We start from the raw sequence: 20,700 nt of genomic DNA on the forward strand, positions 1-20,700 counted from the left end.
CAGATTACTGCAATTAAAAAACATAACAACATAACTTGTGGCTCCATTTTGAATACAATGTTCTGTTCAGTTCCCATAGTCAATGCAGTATTGGTTAATGAAAAACAGAAGTGGCCTTTATGGGCACAGGCTCTATTTTAAAATAATGAAGCTAATTCAGCAAAGAGATTTATTTAATTAGAGCTTCTGACATAATAAAGCTGTGGATAGTTTGTGCTGCTTTGCTTTATTTTTAAGCCCCTTTAGAGTCAAAACTGATAGGAAAATGTTGCAAGTATGGACAAACTGAGGATATGAAAAAAAATATTATTGTTAATGTATAAAATTGCACAAATGACAAACGCTTGGCTTGTGATTATTACTATATATTACTATATAAATACCTATGGCAAGGAAAGGAAGTAAAAATTGCCTAAAATATCAACATCTGGAAATAAGTACCTACAGTACTTTGATGACCAATCTTTTGTAAATTCTCTCTGTGTAAATACATGTACACGGTTTGTAGTAAATGATTTAAAGGCATTAGCAAAGGAAACATACCTCTGGCATGTTGCTTATGAATTTCACTGAGAGATGAGCCATCAGCATTGACTCATTGCCTGCTGGTGCTTACAGTTCTTCACTGTGTGTCAAAACGAATGTATCTCCTTGCACTTTAAAAACTGTGGAAGTGATTATTAGTTTTTAACATCAAGTGATAGGGACAAGGTAAGAAGCACATGAATGTGCTTATATTGTATGGTATTTGAATTTACATTGAAAATCAGTGCCTAATAGAGCAACAAATGTTCAGGTGATGTTCACATTTTAAAGATTATTTCTTCTTTAGGGTAATAGTTATCAAAAGGAGAAATCTTTTACTATATATATTTTTAAAGATTTTATTTATTTATTTATTTGAGAAAGAGAGAGCACGTGCGTACAAGTGAGGGGAGGGAGAGAGGGAGAGGGAGAAACAGAATCCCCACTGAGCATAGAGCCCAGTGGACCTGGGGTTCCACTGACCCTGGGATCCTGAGATTATGACCTGAATGCAAGTCAGACACTTAACTGACTGAGCCACACAGGCACCCCCACAATATCTTTTTAATATTTGATGACCAATTGGAAGGAATGTTACAACGTAGACCTTTTCTTTTCTCATGTATATTGGCTACAGTATAGATTAAAGTAGCACCAAGTGCTCTAACATATAATATCAAAAATTCGAAAGAATTTTTTTGTTTACTGGAGTCTAATGCTGGTGTGTTCTTACTGTAGATCTTTTCTGTGTTTGGGTGATTCACACACACATGCATGCACACACTCTGTAACATGGAAGTACACTATTATGTATGAAAACCACTTCTATTTTGTGTCTATGTGCTGTCTAAGACCTAAACATCCTCTGCAAACAGCTTTGGGAAAGGTAAACAGAGCATGGAGAAGGTATATATATACTTGAAATTATTGGCAACAAATGACAAGCATCACTTTTACTTGCATTTTATTCTCAGATCTCATGTGAGAATCAGTCATATCACCATACTTTCACACAAAGGCTGAGAAATGTAGCCTTTAGCTGAAGAGTGCCTTTCTGCACTCAACTCTATACCATGGAGAGGGGAGAGGAGTGTTGATAGAAAGCTTCAGCCAGTGCACATGGGATGGAAAGACTCTTAAAGTCCAGTCTCTTAGAGAGTAGGATTTAGTCTTCCCTGCAATACTCCTCACAGCTGGCTGTCTAACCTGGTACGAAGTATATCTAGTGTTTTGAAAGGAATCAGTTATTGAAAAATCTTCCTAATATATTGTCAAGACTCTACTATGCATCAGTATTGTGGTCTCCTTGGTTTTGGACACACACTAAATTTTATGTGTCTTTGAGATGTGGGCCTAGTACCATACCTAGTACTCAGTTCTCAGTATTTGTTATGGTTAGGAGAGTTTTATCATTTCCACCCTGGTTTGGGGTATTATACTTTTGTTAATACAATATGAGCTGCAATTGTTTTCTTGGAGAACTATCAGTGTTCATCTTGAGTTTGTGAGTCAAAGGTCCTTTCATATAAATTATGCCCCACATATTTACCCCATGACGTTCATGTATTTAGCAAATGCTTTATTCTTCTGGTTAACATATTCACCCCTGGACTTCTGCCTCAGCTGCTAAAGCTTCTCTGACATTTTTTAGCACTATGTTCTTACCTTTTGGAGAAGCCATAAATAAGCATGCTGTGAAAAGTGGCTGAGGCTACAGGTCACCGACTTCCTATATTTAATTTTTGCCGTAACTTCCATGATTTGATATGGCTCTTCCAGTTTTCATAATGATGCTTCAAGAGTGGATTTTATCTATAAACCTAGTTCAGTCTGAAAAACCAAATCCCATACATTTTGTTTTTATGTTTGCTTTTGTTGTTTTATTTTTATAATGAACAAAAGTGAAACTTATTTTATTTTCCAGGATTTTATAGTTAGTTCATGATTATTACTATATAAATATGTATGGCAAGGAAAGGAAGTAAAAATTGCCTAAAATATCAACGTCTGGAAATAAGTACCTACAGTACTTTGATGACCAATCTTTTGTAAATTCTCTCTGTGTAAATACGTATACATAACATGCTCGTACTGATGTAGTTAGGTCAATATTCTAAGCATCATCTTTTCGATGACTTTTATCATTTTCATGTTTTTTTCAATTGTTGATCATGAGGCTACTTTATTCTCTTCCACTTCCTTTCCTGCTACAGTAAAGATTCCTGTATAGATATTCTTTCCTTGTAATGCATTTTTGTCAGTGGGCTTGAAGCTGCATTTGGAATTATGGTTTGGTTGCCAGTTTGTTTTCTCTCTTCTTTGTTTTGGAGATGATCTAGAAATGTGCAGATCAGATCCTACATTCTTTTTTCATGATAAGTTCATTTTATGAAGAAGAGTTGGGGCACTAGCTTTTTACTAGAATTGATACGTTATTCTTCTATATATTTATCCAGTTTGGTGGAAAAGATGACTTTCTGTTGGAGACCTCACTTCACACATGCAATTTATATATTAGAGTTTTGCAGAAATGTTTTTTTAAAGTTTTTTTTTATTTATTTGACAGAGAGAGACACAGCGAGAGAGGGAACACAAGCAGGGGGAGTGGGAGAGGGAGAAGCAGGCTTCCCTCTGAGCAGGGAGCCAGACGTGGGGCTCGATCCCAGAACCCTGGGATCATGACCTGAGCCTAAGGCAGATGCTTAATGACTGAGCCACCCAGGTGCCCCATGCAGAAATGTTTTTTAAGGATTATGAAGCCTATTTCACATGACATGGCCTTGTCTAAGAAAAGGCTTTTCTTCAAAGTCTTATTTAAATTTAAATACCTGTAGTATTTTAAGACCTATCAAAATAAAATAACATCCCAGTCCAAAGAAAATGCTGTTTGTTTGATAACTAGCTTTAGTACCTCTATATTAAGTATTAATTTCTCTTTGAAAAAATGCTCTTAAACTTCTGATTCACAATTTATTTTATAATTTTTCAGAGATTGCTATTTACTTAATTATTTAGTAGTTTTTATAGCACATCATCTTTATCTATGAAAAATGTCCATATCCCTCTTCATTCTTACCTATCTTGTTGCTGAGAATATAAGAGATGTGTTTTGGAAAGGACAGTGTTGCTGAACTCATCGGCCATATTTTTGCCTTTATGGCACCATCCATTTGTTTATATTGAATGCCTAACTCACTATAGGTGTGTACTCATAAAGACATTGGGACTATAATAGTGAGTAAAATAGACATACTATTTCATCTTAGGAAAACTTGCAGTTTAATGAGAAGATAACTATTAAAGAAATACATATGCAAATAAAAGTAAAGTTACAACCAACATAGATGGCAGAAGAGGTGTGGTGAGTGACATTGCCTAAGAGATTAGTTGACTACATTGATCAAGTGGCTGCTTCAAGGAAGGTTTCCTTGAGAGTTGAGCTGAGAGCTCTATGATAAGGGAAGAGATCATGTAGAAAAGGCAGAGATAGGAAGGATCATGTCACAATTGAGTAAGTTTAATAATGCCATTTAAGAGTTTTTGGTCTTTATTCTAACAGAAGTGTAGTGCCAATACACAGTGGGGTGATGTGATCTAAATCACATTTAGAAGGCATCTGTGTAGTTGTAATTTGGAGGAAAAATGTAGAAGGCAAAAAGAAGTTTAGGTTCCTAGTTGGTAGGCTTTTGCAAGGATCCCATTTGCAAAAAATGGTAGTTTAGTTGAGGTGGTTGTGGTAGTAGAGATGAAGAGAGGTAGATGCATTCTACAGATATTTGGTGGGAAGAATTGAAAAGGTTTGATGACTAATGTATTAAATATTTGCAAATACAGGAGAGGAAAGAATCTACGATGATGCCTAAGTTTTTGGGTAACCAGACACCGTGGAATTTGGTGCCATTTGGTGAGAGGTGCAAAATGGAGAGGACCAGTTTTTGAGAGAAAGGTCATAGGTTTGGTTTGGAGCAATTGAAGAGATCAGTTGTCCAGGTAGATGTGACATTCTGGAATTATACAGTACTTCAGTTTAAGATAGTAGGTAGTTTCTTTGAATATTATTTTAAAGTTTATGATTTTTTTAAAACTAGAATTTTAGAAAGTTTATTGCTCTTTATTATTATTTAACATATTACCAAAAAGAAATAACTTAAAGATTTAAAAATACACTTGATATTTTATGGGACTCCTCTAATACTTCATAACTATAAAGAGCGACTAGGTTTTGTTCTGTCCTGTTATTTTTTTTATTTGCAATTTTTGGGCAGCATAATGTAACTATTCTCATTGTTTCATGAGTAGATTATATTGCTGTGAATGATCTCTCATTTGAATCAGCTGTATGCAAAATAATGTAGACAATGGTAGGGTATAAAGAATTAAAAATTATAACTAGTGGGGGCACCTGGCTGGCTCAGTCAGGAGAGCATGTGACTTAATCTTGGGGTAGTAGGTTCAACCTTATGTTGGGTGTGGAGTGTATTTAAAAAAAAATTATAACTAGTAGCTACATTAGAAGTGTATGGTGTTTTTTTGCAGAGTAGAAATAATTTTTAACATCAGGGATGATATGATTTTTAGGAGATATTTAAGGACAGTCACTCTGTTCTGCATAATGTTTTATGCTAACCTTAGTACGGATTTTCTTGGTAGTATAATGTTTTATACAAACCTGAATCTGAAACATTAATGTGCTCTATGAGTTACTCACTTTATTCTATTTATACTGTAAACTTTGTATTGCCAAAATATTAGCAGTGTTAAAAATAATGAAATCTTTGAGTTTATGGAAGACCTTTAAGTGACTTTTCAGTGGAGAATTGACATGTAAATGGTTTGAAGTTTTCCTGTCTTGCCATAATCACTCTTTAGATAAGGGCCTATTATCTTTTCTTTCCTTATTAACATGAGAATAAAAACAAAATTAGAAAAGGTTTAGAAATAAACCATTTTCTATTCCTGGAATAGAAGTGGATATTATCAAAAAGAAAACTGAAACAATATAAAGCTTTTCTAATTTCAATTTTGATATTTTATTGCCTTTTAATGCAGCATTATTTAAATATTTCCAACTTCAGTTGAAATTTTAAAATGAATGCTTTTTTCATGTTTTTAAAAACTAATATTTTTTTTTATAGGTCTCATATCTTTTGGGTGAACAGAAGTCTACCTTTATGGGGCTTACAGGTTATGTACAATTTTGTTTTACCCCTCTATTTCTGGGTTTATTCTTATTTCATAGATGAGTACTATTGGAGAGAAAACTGTTATATTAAAAATGAGTTTGTTTTATTGCTTATTAATCTTGATGCATGTCTTAGACAACTGTTTTTTTCCCCCTATCTTCATGTTTGCCTGAGCCCTGCATTCTACTTTTTGAGAATTTCCTTCTGATCAGGATTAGACTTCAGAAAGCTTTTGAGGGTGTGGAGAAAAAAAGAGTAAACCAGTGTGTTAAGGCACCACAAGTTCCCCAAATGACTCTAGGTATTCATCTTATGTAATCCTTGAAAAATTAATCAAAAGCCCATAACCATGTTTGCTCTTTTACTATATCTGCAGTGTCTGGAACATGGTAGAATCTCAATAAATAATTATTAAATGCATTAAACAAGTGAATGAATGGCTCATATTACCAAGAGCAAGAGCTTGGTCCCTAAACAGATAATTTTGTAAATAAAACAAAAAGTATGTTCTGGCATAAAAGGAGTCCTGAGGAAAGAGTAAGAAAATATGAGAGGGAACATGTCTGAATTATATTGTTGGGGTGTTCCCTAGAGTCCTCTATACCTCTTCTTTGCTCCTTTTTCTGTTGAATTTTATGCCCAGCAAACTTTTTACATGTTCCTATCTCTACTCCTGTCTCTTTCTTACAGATACTTTTTATTTTGTTATTTTTCAAAAGTAAGTTATTTAAAGAATACAGTCACTAAGATAAAAAGGTCAAAAGTTACTGCTTGGAAGACAGTTGAATAATGGAAGTAATGGAAAGACTCTAAAACTGACTGTTTATAAACAGCCTTTAAAATACTTTAAAATCAAGTGTTTGGTTTGTTTTTTAAAGTCATGAGGATTGTGAAGTCTGTACATTTTAAATGTTATAATGGATTATTTTAATTATGTATGCATTGTAATCATAACAATGAAATCAAGTTTTTACTATGTCTGGATATTTCATACTTTTTTGAAGTCAAGTTGCATTTAATTTTTTTATACTGATTTGCATTGCAATGTTGTTAATTACAAATACCCTTTCAAATATTTAAGTGTTCACAAAAAATGCAGTCTTTTAATTTCTAGCTTGATTCCTATATTATTTTTCAGTGAGATACACATTTAAAGTAAGTTAATATTTTTAAGAATAGTCATATATTGCCTTGAAATACATTTTGATCTATTCAAATTGGTTTTATCTGATAATGATATTTTACAATAATAATAATGTTCATTTTCAAGTAGGATTTTGAGTAATCCATGCTACAAATGTTCTAGAGACCCTCTAACCCTACTTACAGAAAAAAAGCATGAATGATTATGATTTAAATGACTTGTGGAGAGCATCTAAGAGGTGTGCATTTTATATCAGAACAATGCCTGGCTTCCATATGTACTTCTGAACATATTTTAATTATATTGCCATGCATTCATATGCTTCTTTATTGTCCTTCTGTTTTAATATTCACTTGAGTCAAAGTTTTCATTCCAACAGGAGTTAAAATTTAAAATTCCAGGGTATCTGCCTTTCTTATGCAGATTGTCTTAAGTCTCAAAATCTGTAAACAAATATATTTGTTATCTATAGAGTCATTTCTTGTTTATGCTTGCTTATTTTGCTTCTATTCACCTACCCCAAAGTGCTGAGAGTACTTAATACAAAATAATTTGGATATTTTTTCTAGTTACTTTTTCTGTTGCAATCATAGCTTTTTGGTAGTTCAGCAGCAGAAATTGTATATATATTAGCAAATGTAGAGAAAGTGGAAGCTTGTCTAGGACATGCTCTTCCAGCTGTGAAAGAGGAATTGTTTATGAAGTCCATTCAAATAAAATCTCAAAGTATCTGGAAGTGTTGACCTGGACTATTTTATTTAGTGTTAAGGATGTTGCTGTTTCATTTTGTTTGAGGCGGGTGAGAGAGAGATGTATCTCTCAACTCGAAGCTTACATTCTTTTATTTTCTGAAAGGAACTGCTGTCTTTGGTAGATGTTCTAGAGGTGGTGGAGCTGTTGTTGGGAGAGGGTAGTATTTGTGCTGGGGCAGCTATGTGTGATTGTGCATATTAGGAACATACACAAAAGAACATTCTCTACATACCATATAAACTCCAGCCAGTCTGACTATTCTAATCCCACATTTATATTTGAGATAATAAAAAATATTTATTAATGAGTATTAGAAATATAAAACTAACTTGTAGAGCAAACTGCCACCTGTATAGAGAAGTTACAGTGCCACATAATACCTCCTTATATGTATATCTGTATATTATACAAATACATACATACATAGACACATATTTACATAAAGTTAATAGTTTTATAATCATGAATATATTTTTAAAATTCTGTTGCATTTTCTCATTGAGGTACAATTTTTTTTCAGGTTTCAGTGGCATTGATAAGTTTATTTGAAACAATACTACTTGGTTATCTCAGTTATAAGGTAAGTTATTTTAATTAGAAGTTTTTGGTTGACAGAACACATTACTAGCATTAACCCAGTATTCCTCTATTTATAATTTATACTCTGGGGTAAAGCAAGTCCTTCTTAAACTTCTTTAATTATTTTGGGCCTCTGTGGTATGTGATAAAAATCTGTAGTTGTATAGTAATGTTTGCCTGGGTGGCTTAAAAATATTTCACTAATTCCTCTGGGTTAACTTACCTATGATATACATGCTTATGTGAGGCAAGCAAATGGAATGATCTTGCTTTTAATTGTTCTTAACCTCTTTTCCTGATCTGTACAAAAAACATTGAGGGAGCAAAAACATATCTGTTAGGAATTATTTTAATGGATTATTTAATCTTTGGTGAGACTTTGTCTGGCTAACACAATTTAACAAATATTTATTGAGTCTGTATTTGATGAAGAGCCCCATACTGTGCATTGTTCTTTTCTCAATGAGTTTCCATCTAGAAAGGGGGATAAGCAAGAGAAAATTATGCAGATAATAATAATACAAAACAGAACAGTAGGTACTTCCAGTGAGCTGCAAATCATGTCCCATGGGGGTAGAGAGATGTCATATCATAGGATGAAAATACTTGACTGATTTAAGCAGAGCAGAGTCCTTGAATCAGTGATTTCAATAAGGAAAGATGAAAAGATAAGACACTAGGGATTTATAGAATTAACAAAAGCATAAAAGAAGTCATGTGCATATAAAATTGGAAGAATAATAAATATTTAAGTTTGGGCAGAATTTTGGGGGGCATCTGAAAAAATATTGGTTGGGAAAATTTGGCACAGTATTGTGAGGGCCTTGTATAGCAACATATAATGGGAATTTGATGGAGGATGTTGAACATGAGAGTTCTATAATTGTAATTAAGTTTTAGTATTAGTTCAGAACATCTGTGCAGCACAGGTCAGAGAGACATCATACTGAGAACCATGTGCTAAATTAAGACACAATTACAGAAAGGAAAACTGGGAGTGAGTTTTTGGCTGGGTGAATGGAATAGACAGAGTTGACACAAGATGAAATATAAAGTTAGAAACTAAAGAAATCATCACCTGATTTGTTGAGAAAGTTGAGGAAAAGGCAAAGGCAAATATCACTTCAACATTTTCTAAATTCACATGACTGGGAACATGGCAGTAAAACTAAGAAAAATTATATCAAGAAAAAATCAGATTGGGGTCAGGATAGATAGAATAATGGAAATGGATTTGGAAATAATGAATTTGAGGTGCTTATGGATAGATAGGTAGACATGACATGTGGACAACTAAAAATGAGAATCTGTAACATGCAGGGAAGAGAGATTTAAGATGTGGAGGTCATTTTCACAGAGATGGTGGAGGAAGCATGCAAGTCTATTAAGTATGGGATAATAGCCAAGGAAGAAGCTAAGGCTCATTTGATGGAGATGCTTATACTGTGGTTGTTGGAAGAAAGACAGAGTAATCAGAGAAGACAGAGACATAGAAAAGAAGGGTAGAAAGACTTTGGAATGGCTATCATATCCATCACTAACCTTCAGTTTATGTTGTCGGCATTTACTATATCAACAAGTGTACTCAAGGTTATGTTTTTGGGGAACTCTTATTTAGCATATCAACTTCTTTCTCACTTTTTAAGACATAGGGTTTATTTATTTATTTATTTATTTGACAGAGAGAGACACAGAGAGAGAGGGAACACAAGCAGGGGAGTGGGAGAGGGAGAAGCAGGCTTCCCGCTGAACAGAGAGCCCGATGTGGGGCTTGATCCCAGGACCCTGGGACTACGACCTGAGCTGAAGGCAGACGCTTAATGACTGAGCTACCCAGGCACCCCAGACATAGGGTTTTGAAGATAACATTTCTTAGACTACTTTTAATCCTAAATTTAGAGCAAGAAATCTTTATAAACTCACCTTTTCCGCTGGGTTTATTAAAAAAAAAATCTCCTTAACTCCATCTGAAGAAAATAATGCTAATATCTAATGAGGTGAGATTGATGAATTAGAAAGTATAGAAAGAAAAGAATGTGGGCTTTCCAAAAAATATAGATGGGTTGATTTAATATTTGTGAGAAAAAAATAGGATGTTAGAAATTCTAAGGAAGAAATGTGTTATCTGAAAGGCTGAAAGGGTTGGAACTACAAGTTTATTAAGGAGCTTGAGAAGAGGCTATTGAATTTACAGTTTAGGAGATCATTTGCTATTCACTTGTAAGAAACCAATTTCAGTGGTGTACAATTGGGAGTAAAAGTGTTAAATGAAGAATGTTGATTGACTGGGGTAGGGTCACTACCCTAGAAGTGGTCTAATGGGGCAGAGAAGATTGACCAATGATGGAAAAAAATTTGCATCCTTTACAGAAAGTAGGTAGAGGGGACTAAGAAAAATGATAGATGAAGCAAGTTTTATACAAAATAATAAGTTGGAGTAGGAAACTGAGGCCTACTGATATGCTTTGGATACATTCCATTCTTTTCTGAGAGCACAGAAGATGGAAAATTGTGCATGAAAGAATATTTTGAAGCTAGAGAAGAGAAGTTGAAAGACCTTACATGTAGGTAGTCACTCATCCTTGTATTACCTGGGAAGTACTCACTCAGTGATGAACAGTATAGACTAATATGTTGAGGAAGATCTTTTAATGATTTATGAGTTTATCTCTTCATTGAAATAGGTGCTCAATTAATGTATATAGATTGACAAATCTAGATTTTGGATACCTAGAAGAGCGAAATAATAATCAAATGAATTAATATCCAAGATTTTATCTTCTAAGTTACTTAGTATTCAAGTAGGTGATGAAAGTTGAAAGTAATAAAAACAAAATGACATGCTAAAAAATTAGGCACGTGGGTGTTTTTGGTAAATAATTAAATCTCTTCCACTAGTACAAGAGTGTGTATAGATATTTAAGAGATCAAAATATTAATCTGCATTTTTGAGTGTATTTGCTTTAAATTCTAGCCAAAAAGTAATATGAAATTAACTTTGGTGCTTAGTGGAACTCTTAGCCCTAATTTAAAAATCATTTAAAAAACACAGATTCAAGACAATTTTCTTGTAATCATATGATATTGACATTTGTAATTAATTACTTCCTGCCATTTATAAAACGAGAGCAAAGCATTATGAGACCTAGTAGCATTATAAGAGCTAGATGATATATAATATTTCCATTCTGACCTTCATAAACATTAATGGCTTAGATGGAGGAGAGGTAGATGGTAGTTGAGTTTGTGTGTTTCAAAGGAAACAAAGGATATAAAGGAATTATGTGACATTGGAAGGATAGGTTTCTGGTAATTACCTTCTTTTTCCTCTCATAAATTCAGTCAAACTCATGGACTCTTTTGACCCACTCCAATAGACTGCTGGATAAAATATTTGGAATGAATAAATTAAATAATTGATAACTTTTTATGGCCTATAATTAAGGCAAATTTGGATAGCAGAAACTCAAATGAGCTCCTCCTCTCAAATTAGATTTTTTTTTTCAAATTAGATTTTTAAGAAAAATTATAGAGAGGTAAGCAGAAATGGATATTGCATTAGCAACTGTATATATCCCTAATATTGTTCTTTGATATGTTAAGTTCTGAACTATCAACATAATAGCAAATCAATATTTATATTTGTTTACATATATGTACAGATAATGTGCATATTTGTATGTATTATATACATATATATACAATATTTAAAAACAAATTTAATACAGTATTCTGTAAGCACTTTATAATTCTTGAAATTAAACATTCTAAAATAAGTGTGATGACTTCATCCTTAACTAAACAGCTTAAACTATTGTGGAGACTGCAGGTTTTGAAAAACAAAGACTGATGAATAAAACCTAAATAAGCAAAAACTCTATAAAGTGCATGTTGAGGTTAGATAATGATTTAAAAATCCCTGACATCAACTTATTTAGTCCTCTATCCTACAGAAGTGCAGGTCTGTACTTAAATCATCATTCCATTCATGTTTATAGCTACTTGGCAGAACAACCATGGGATCGCCCAGCAGTAAAGTTCTTATTCTTCTGTTACCATAAATACCCTCTATGTCTTTATCAACTGCTTTCAAAATAGAACTCTATTTATACACACACATTCATTAAATCAAAAGGAAACGAAAACAAACTCCAGCATAATTTCCAAAATTCTGCAAACAAAAATCCAACATACCTAGAAGGCTTCTGTTAAATCTACAGTTCTTTTTTCTATAATCACTTTATAAAAAGCAACAGTTTTGAAATTTTAACACCATGATGGGCTCCTTTCTGGCAAAGAACAAAGGATTTGACTAGAACTCCTAGACACTCCTAGATCCTGGTGTTTCTTTCTTTTTTTTTTTTTTCCTAAGATTTTATTTTAGAGAGAGATTGTGAGTGAGAGCAGGACTAGGGGCAGAGAGGGAGGGAGAGGGACAAGCAGACTCCGCACAGAGCCCCATGACCCTGAGGTCGTGACCCAAGCCAGCGGAAATCAAGTCAGTAGCTTAATGGACTGAGCCACCTAGGTGTTCCAATACTGGTGATTCTGCTTACGAAGCCATGGAAGTGGTGAATCTAATTATTGTTCAGTTTACATTTAGCTATACAAAATAAGACTGCCTTAGGGATACTAAACTATTTTAAATTCACTAAAGAAAATAAGTTATCAGCCTTTTTAGTTACATATTTACATACAGGTATTTTTAATATTGAAGAAGAAAGTGTTTTTAAAAAGTCCCAGGGTACATCTTAGTCTAACAACAATATTACCATACATCTTATAATTTTTTAAGTGCATTTTGGAGGTACATACGTAATTGTACAGTTATAAACTTCCATTTTTCTTTATGATAAAAATAAAAGCCTGATACATTTTAGAAAGTTACCCATTTTCCTGCATTTTTATTGATTAAGGAAAGTTATATCCATAACAAATGTTGTAAAATGGTTGGATTAATTTATTTATACTTTATTGAATTCTGTAAGAGAAACGTAGTTCTACACACTCAGAACAGATAAAGCTACCTAAAAAATTTCTTTTTTTTAAGATTTTTTTTATTTGACAGAGTGAGAAAGCACAACCAGGGGGAGCAATAGAGGCAGAAACGCTGAGCAGGGAGTCTGGCATGGGGATCCATCGCAGGACCCTGGGATCATGACCTGAGCCAAAGGCAGGGGCCCAACCAACTGAGCCAACCCACTGAGCCACCACCCCAGAAATTTCTTTTTCTTTAGGAAGTTACCTGTTGGGGGTGCCTGGCTGACTCAGTCAATAGAATATGTGACTTTTAATCTCAGAATCATGAATTCAAGCCCCACTTTGGGCATGGAGCTTAATGAAGAATGAATGAATGAATGAATGAATGAATGAATAAATAAATAAATAAATACCCTTTTGGAAAAAGCCATGCCTTTTATCTCCTTTGTGAAAATAAGATGAAATGAAATAAGTATTTAACATAATTTTGAAGGGCACTTTGGATTTTATTTTATGCTTCTCTATAATGCCTTCTACGGGTACATGCTGTTTTCCTCATGATAATTGTTTTTATCATGTAGATTTATATAATGTAGGCTCATAGTTACTCCCTAACACTCAGTGGAACTTATGAATACTTTCTATGTTTATTTTTCATTAGCTAATTTTAGGGGAGATATTTATTAATGTATCTTTAAGTTCAGGAGACAACCTGAGATCTTAGAATCAAATGTAATGAATACAATAAGAAGGTATTCATTTATTTTTAGCAATGAGTATATTGCCTCATTGTATAATTTTAGATAATGAAAATTAGCCCTCAGTGGGAAGTTCATTCATTTTCAGGGGATTGGCACATTAGGTGTACCTTTAGAAAAAAAAAAATCCAGATGATATGGTAGGTGAATTGGAATGGGGCAAGAATGAAGGGAAGGAGACTAGCTAGGAGCCTCAACCAGGTCAAAGAGTGGGAATGAGGTAGAATGAGAAGGAGGGAAACTCAAGACCTATTTATGATTCAGAAGATTTTTTTTTAAAAAATCTTATTTATTTGAGAAAGAGAGAGCACGTGCACAAGTCAGGGAAGGGGGAGAGGAAGAGGGACAAGCAGACTCCCCACTGAGCAGGGAGCCCAACACGGGGCTCCAACCCAGGAGCCAGGGATCATGACTTGAGCCTAAGGCAGATGCTTAACCAACTGAGCCACCCAGGGATCCCATGAATTAGGAGATCTTATTGACCAGTTATCCTTAGGTATCTGGTAGAAGGAAGATATGAATAGTTTCTCCAGGATTTTTGGTTTGTGTTGCTGGGGAACCAACCAGGCAAAAATCATAAATTATACTTTTTGACATAATCCACACAAGGTGCCTTTGAGGCATTTGCGTGAAGCAATGCATTAGGTACTGGAGATGAAACAGAATCTCAGAGATGCAATACTGATCTGGACTAGAGATACAGCATTGGAAGTCATTGGTTTATTATTGATGATAAGTTGAAGTTGAAACATAGATGAAATTACCTGAGATGGGTATGTAGCCAAGTACTCCTAAAATGCTTTCCTGCAGAAACTTTCTACTTGAACTTTGTGGTTACAAGTGAAACAACTTATATGTAACGATATTCAGATAGGCTTAAAACAATAAAATTCTTTTAAGTGTTTCCATTTGGATTCAATAGAAAGAAATGTAAATACTTAAGTTCAAAAACAAAATAATTATACCAAGAAGGGGGAAAGTATGTATAAAATATTTGGAAGTTTAATTTACTCATTATTTTTTTTAAGATTTTATTTATTTATTTGACAGAGGGAGAGAGAGAGAGCACAAGCAGGGGGAATGGCAGGCAGAGGCAGAGGGAGAAGCAGGCTGCCCACTGAGCAGGGAGCCCGACACCAGGCGATCCCAGGACCCTGGGATCATGACCTGAGCCGAAGGCAGACGCTTAACCAACTGAGCCATCCAGGCGCCCCTAATTTACTCATTAACATACTTCTTGAGCCCTAACAGGCATAGAAACAAGCAGGTCTATAAAACATTATAAACACTTGTCCAGGAGATTAGTGGTGAAGGCATGGGGAGTGGGGTGTTCCAAGCAGCGGGAGAAGTGTGAGCAAAGTTATAAAAGTATGAAATAGCCTGCTCAGAGAACTGTATAAAATTCAGTATGGATGAATCTGTGGCTGAATTCAAGATGGAAACAGAAGTATAGTAGGTACAAACCAAACCAGTAACCAGAGTCCAGATTATGAGCCTTCATGTAATCTGAAGAGTAGTTTGGATGTCATTATGTTGGCAATGGCATTTTGGAAAGAACTTTTTTGCTTTATTATAGAAGATAAATCAGAAATTAACCAAATTAAGTCAGATACCAGTTATGAGACTCTTTTAATTGTTTGAGAAAAAAATCATGAAATAAAGTTGATGTATTACAAATGGAAATGAAGAGAGTCATCAGAGATATATGATGTTTTTGTTCACTATGAATTAAATTTGTCCAGTGTCTCACAGCAAAGAAAACTAATATTAATCTTGCTCTGCATTAATAGAGATATCCTGCCATATCATCAGTGGTAACTGTTTCCAGACTGTTCCTTCTCTGGCTGGTCACATCAGTCTCTTTCCTAGGAACAATCATTGACACCAAAGAGAGAGGTACAGTCACCAGTAAAAACACACCAAGGACAGAATAGGCCAAATGTTAAGCCTTCTGGAAACTGAGTCATGTAAAAAAACTGGTGAATGAAATGGCAATATTAACTTGCACACACACACACGCACACACACACACAATCAGTTACAACTGCTTTATCGAACAAGCTTGACTCAGTGCAAGTAGGAAAGGCCTTTAGTCCCCCAACACTTTTTTTTTTTAAAGATTTTATTTCCCCAACACTTTTCCAAATGCACACATCCTCTTGATCCATGCTGATCAGATGATATGTTGTAAAGGTCCCAGAACTTTTGTAGTCTCTCCAATCACAAGGCAAATTTCAGTTTAGTATTCAGGAAACTATGCTCAATATATATAAACATTTAAAATTTTCATCCACTTTAATACTTCAGCTTATCCTCAGCTCAGACCTGCATGAGACGGGGAATCATTGTGAGGTTATCTGTTATTCCCACTTCCTCTCTTACTTGATGCTGCTGATTCTGGTCCCTTCGGGGCTGAGGAGGCACAGGGAGTGAGGTGAAGTCAGCCTTTGGGATGAAGGTGCCTGATAGCACAAGTGTAGTCTGGTGTTGGTTTGTTCTGCATGGCAAATACAAGTAGGGCTTTTGCAGTCTTCTGCAGGCTTTTGACTGAAGCTCCTTGGATGCCTCAGTGCCTCTGACTGGCCACTAGGGCTCTGACCCAAGCCCTGACACTCTGAGGTCCACCATTTGTTGAGGTCTTGTTTCCCCTTCAGGCACACAGCCATCCTGAGTGTAAACTCCTTTAAAATGGCCATAGATTTTATTCTTTAGAGTCTATGTCTCGTTCCCAGAAAACAAGTACCTTTGTCTTAGAATTGGCATCATCGTGGCTTGCTCTCATTTCAACCCTCTGTTCTTGTTGCACTGTTGTCTCTTCATGTTTAGATGTTTTGGACATGAGCCAAATACAGCCTCTACATGTGAGCCAAGCTCCCTAAGTGGTTCTCTTGATCCCTTCTCACTTAGCCTGAAGTGATGAGAGAAGCACCCAAGTGCCACTAACATCCCTGTATGGAGGCCTTCTCTTTGCTTCCATTTTTTTTCTACCTGCTCCCCCTACCACTTTCTGTACAACCTGGAGATGGTGATGAATGAAATACAGTAAAACTTGTTACTTAATATTTGAGTACATGGACATTAGCCAGTATAGAACCTTGCTTTGTGATGTGGTAGTATCTTATATTACTGTGATGTTTTAAGCCTTTGGGACCTCAAGGAAATATTAAGAAAGGCTCCTAACTTTGAAGCCACTGTTATAAAATAATTGGAAAATACAGGGACCCAGATTTCAAATTACCTTTCTAATATGGAGATCTCTTCATAGAAGAATAAGCTGCTTTAGGAAGTCCTGAGTTTTTTTTTCCCCCCATTGGACACCATTTAAGAAAGTGTCAGTGATTAACCTGTTTATATCGGGGCAGCATCATGGTTGTGTTGTATGCATTTGCACAAGGCTATACATTTAGAAGGGCCTGTGCTTATTTTAATATTCTTCTCTCACCTTCTGGAAATTGTTAATAATTTGTTAATAGGAAGCCCGGAATTTTCATTTTGCACTAGGACACAAAAATTATGTCACCAGTTTTGATGAATACTGTTGTACTATGTGGGTTGGGAGATTAGAATCTAGATGCTTGAAAAAGCCCTTTAAGATTAACATAAAAACAATGTTAATACTAATGAACATTAACAAGTGTATGTATTTATAAGCTATTTAATATCCTTTACACTTTTTGTGAATATAACTCATATAGTAAAAAAATTAAGATTGAATCACTTTTTTACTGATTCTGCAGCTTCTTTAATATGTGTATCTTTACTTGTAACTTTTCTTCCATGAAATATTATATGATCAAAATGTGTTGTGTACAATATTCAAGACTTACTATAAATGTTTGCTTTACTTAAACTTACCAAAATATTGAGGGAGTACAATTACATTTAGAAAAATAATCTTTAAAAGTCATTGCTACATTTTTATATAATGATTTGGTATTCAGTTAATGTAAGCATCCTTGCTAGAGAAATTCTGAGTGCTGTCTTTTTCCCCCTTTAATGGGATTCAGTATAATTGACTTTCATTTTTATTTATTCTTTCTTGGAAGGGAAACATCTGGGAACAGATTTTACGAATACCCTTCATCTTGGAAATAATTAATGCGGTTCCCTTCATTATCTCAGTAAGTCCTAAAAGCATCTTTAAAATAACTAATTTTGTCATTAGACTTAAGTCTTTAAATCTAAATACTAATAAATACTATACTAGCTCCAATAAATGATTTTAGGCTTCGGTAAGGATCATGGTATTAAAAATAAAGAGTAAAATCAGTTGGATAAATAGATTATGGAATTAAATGAAAACTAGTGAGATTTAGTGCAATAGCAAAATAAAATACTTTTTTAGACATATATGCTCTAGATGTGCCATGTGAATAGGTGTTGATATTATCTAGACAGAGTAGAAATTAATCACTCCATTTCTTGTGTATATTGTGAAATTAAAAAAAATAGAAACGAACAAAAAGCAGAATCAGACCTATAAATACAGAGAACTGACGGTTGCCAGAGGGGAGAGAGTGGGGGGTTGGGCAAACTAGGTGAAAGGGAAGGGATACAGGCTTCCAGTTATGGAATGAATGTCATGGGAATAAAAGGCATAGCATAAGGAATACAATTAATGATATAGTAGTGATATCATAGGACAGGTGGTACTACCCTTGTGGATAACATAGCATAATGTATAAACTTGTGAAATCACTAAGTTGTACCCTGAAACTCATAGAACATTGTATGTCACCTATACTCAAATGAAAAAAAATAGAAACCAAGTATTGATAAAAGTTTCTCATACTGAGCATATATTTATTTCTAGCTTAAACACAATATTTACTAAGTCCGATTCTCCCATTAATAAGAAAGTTGCCAACAGCCAGATAATTAGCGATTTGTTTTTTTATCAAGGTACTGTGGAATACCAATTTTACAATGATCCTGCTCAATTGCAGCCCCATAAATATGTAACAAGCACTTTGCCATTGCAAAATTAGGTTTTAATCTCTATCTCATAGATTTATAAAAATGTCTGTTGGGGATATGCTTTCTAACACTTCATTTGAATTTTATTTGGAAAATTATGGAAATAAGCAAATATTATCTCAAGTGGTTGCTTACTTCTGACAATTATTTTAATTTGAATGATTTATCTACAGGAACGACTGGAACTAGATTAAATGACAGGCTAACTACATATAATCCAATTGAATATGGTTCCCAGTGTCACTTAAAATATCTGAAGAGAGTAAGTGGTAATGTTGTGAAAAGGGAAAGCCTTCTCTCCTTATTCCTATGTTCCCTCTCCAGTTGTAGGGAAGAAAGAGGTGATCTCTATTATAAACCGTTACACTGAAAGAATTAATGATAGAATTACCATAGTTATAGGTGACATTAGCGGGAGCTCATTTTTTCCTTTCTGCTTCTACAATAATTTCCCAAAGAATTTTTTCCTAAGTAAGAATTAGAACAATGAATGAAAAGATTGGATCTTCTCCTTGCATTTCATTAATGAGTTTAAAGTATTTGTCACATGTATTAAAAATTATATTGTCTTTATTAACTTTTTTTTTTGTTTTACATGTTAATCTGCTGGATATGATTTTTGCTTTGAGATAAAAGTTTAGTTTTGGTTTGTTTTTCAGATCTTTTGGCCTTCCTTAAGGAATCTATTTGTCCCCGTCTTTCTAAACTGTTGGCTTGCCAAACATGCCTTGGAAAATATGATTGTAAGTACGAAAGAATGAAGTGCCAATACAAAGTATTTTCAACCTTCCATTATTTCTTACATACTTTCAGTGCTTATATTAAACACAGAAAGAAGATGATTTGAGGTCTTAGTCTTGTACTTCCTCATTTTTCTTTCACCCATGAAATATAAACTCATACTATTGTGATTTATTTAGGTATAAATAAATTTCTGAATGGTTCATTTTTAAAAGAGATAAATTTATTTTATTTTAAATTAATAAATTTCTTTTAAATTAATTTAGTATCCCAATAAATAGTTTCATTTAAATATTTGTAATAATGGAAGAGTTTTGGTAGAATACTGTCAAAGCGATGTCAATATTAATATTGACGTTAATAGACCTTAAGTCTGCTTGCATCCTAATTCAGAATGAAAACTTTCTGGGCTAAATTAACTTGACCCTTATTGTCAAGTCACCACCTTTGTAAGGCCCTATGACCTGGTAAACAAAGATAGTTCAGATTTTCTTTTTTTAAAATTAAATTAAATTAAATTTTATTATGTTATGTTAGTCACCATACAATACATCATTAGTTTTTGATGTAGTGATCCATGATTCATTCTTTTCGTATAACACCCAGTGCTCCATGCAGTACATGCCCTCCTTAATACCCACCACTGGGCTAACCCATCCCCCCACCCCCCTCCCCTCTAAAACCCTCATTTGTTTCTCAGAGTCCATAGTCTCATGGCTCGTCTCCACCTCCGATTCCCCCCCTTCATTTTTCCCTTCCTTCTTCTAATGTCCTCCATGCTATTCCTTATGTTCCACAAATAAATGAAACCATATGATAGTTGACTTTCTCTGCTTGACGTATTTTACTTAGCATAATCTACTCCAGTCCCATCCATGTTGATGTAAAAGTTGGGTATTCATCCTTTCTGATGGTTGAGTAATATTCCATTGTATATATGGACCACATCTTCTTTATCCATTCATCTGTTGAAGGGCATCTCGGCTCTTTCCACAGTTTGGCTATTGCGGACATTGCTGCTATGAATATTGGGTTGCATATGGCCCTTCTTTTCACTACA

At 34.3% G+C, this 20,700-nt stretch overlaps 1 protein-coding gene across 1 annotated transcript in view; it reads left to right on the forward strand.

The window, feature by feature from the left end:
• The first annotated feature begins 5,665 nt into the window (after window positions 1–5,665).
• The window catches only part of KCNT2 (potassium sodium-activated channel subfamily T member 2), a 214,330-nt gene continuing 199,295 nt past the window's right edge, over window positions 5,666–20,700 (forward strand). The window contains exons 1-4 of the mRNA XM_081825152.1: window positions 5,666–5,709; window positions 8,126–8,185; window positions 17,969–18,043; window positions 19,559–19,642. Of these exons, the coding sequence (XP_081681278.1) occupies window positions 19,637–19,642 (6 nt within the window). The 5' untranslated portion in view covers window positions 5,666–5,709; window positions 8,126–8,185; window positions 17,969–18,043; window positions 19,559–19,636. The remainder of the gene's footprint in view (window positions 5,710–8,125; window positions 8,186–17,968; window positions 18,044–19,558; window positions 19,643–20,700) is intronic.

Source organism: Leptonychotes weddellii, chromosome 6, assembly GCF_054177405.1.
Source record: "Leptonychotes weddellii isolate Sample4059 chromosome 6, ASM5417740v2, whole genome shotgun sequence".
NCBI lineage: Eukaryota > Metazoa > Chordata > Mammalia > Carnivora > Phocidae > Leptonychotes > Leptonychotes weddellii.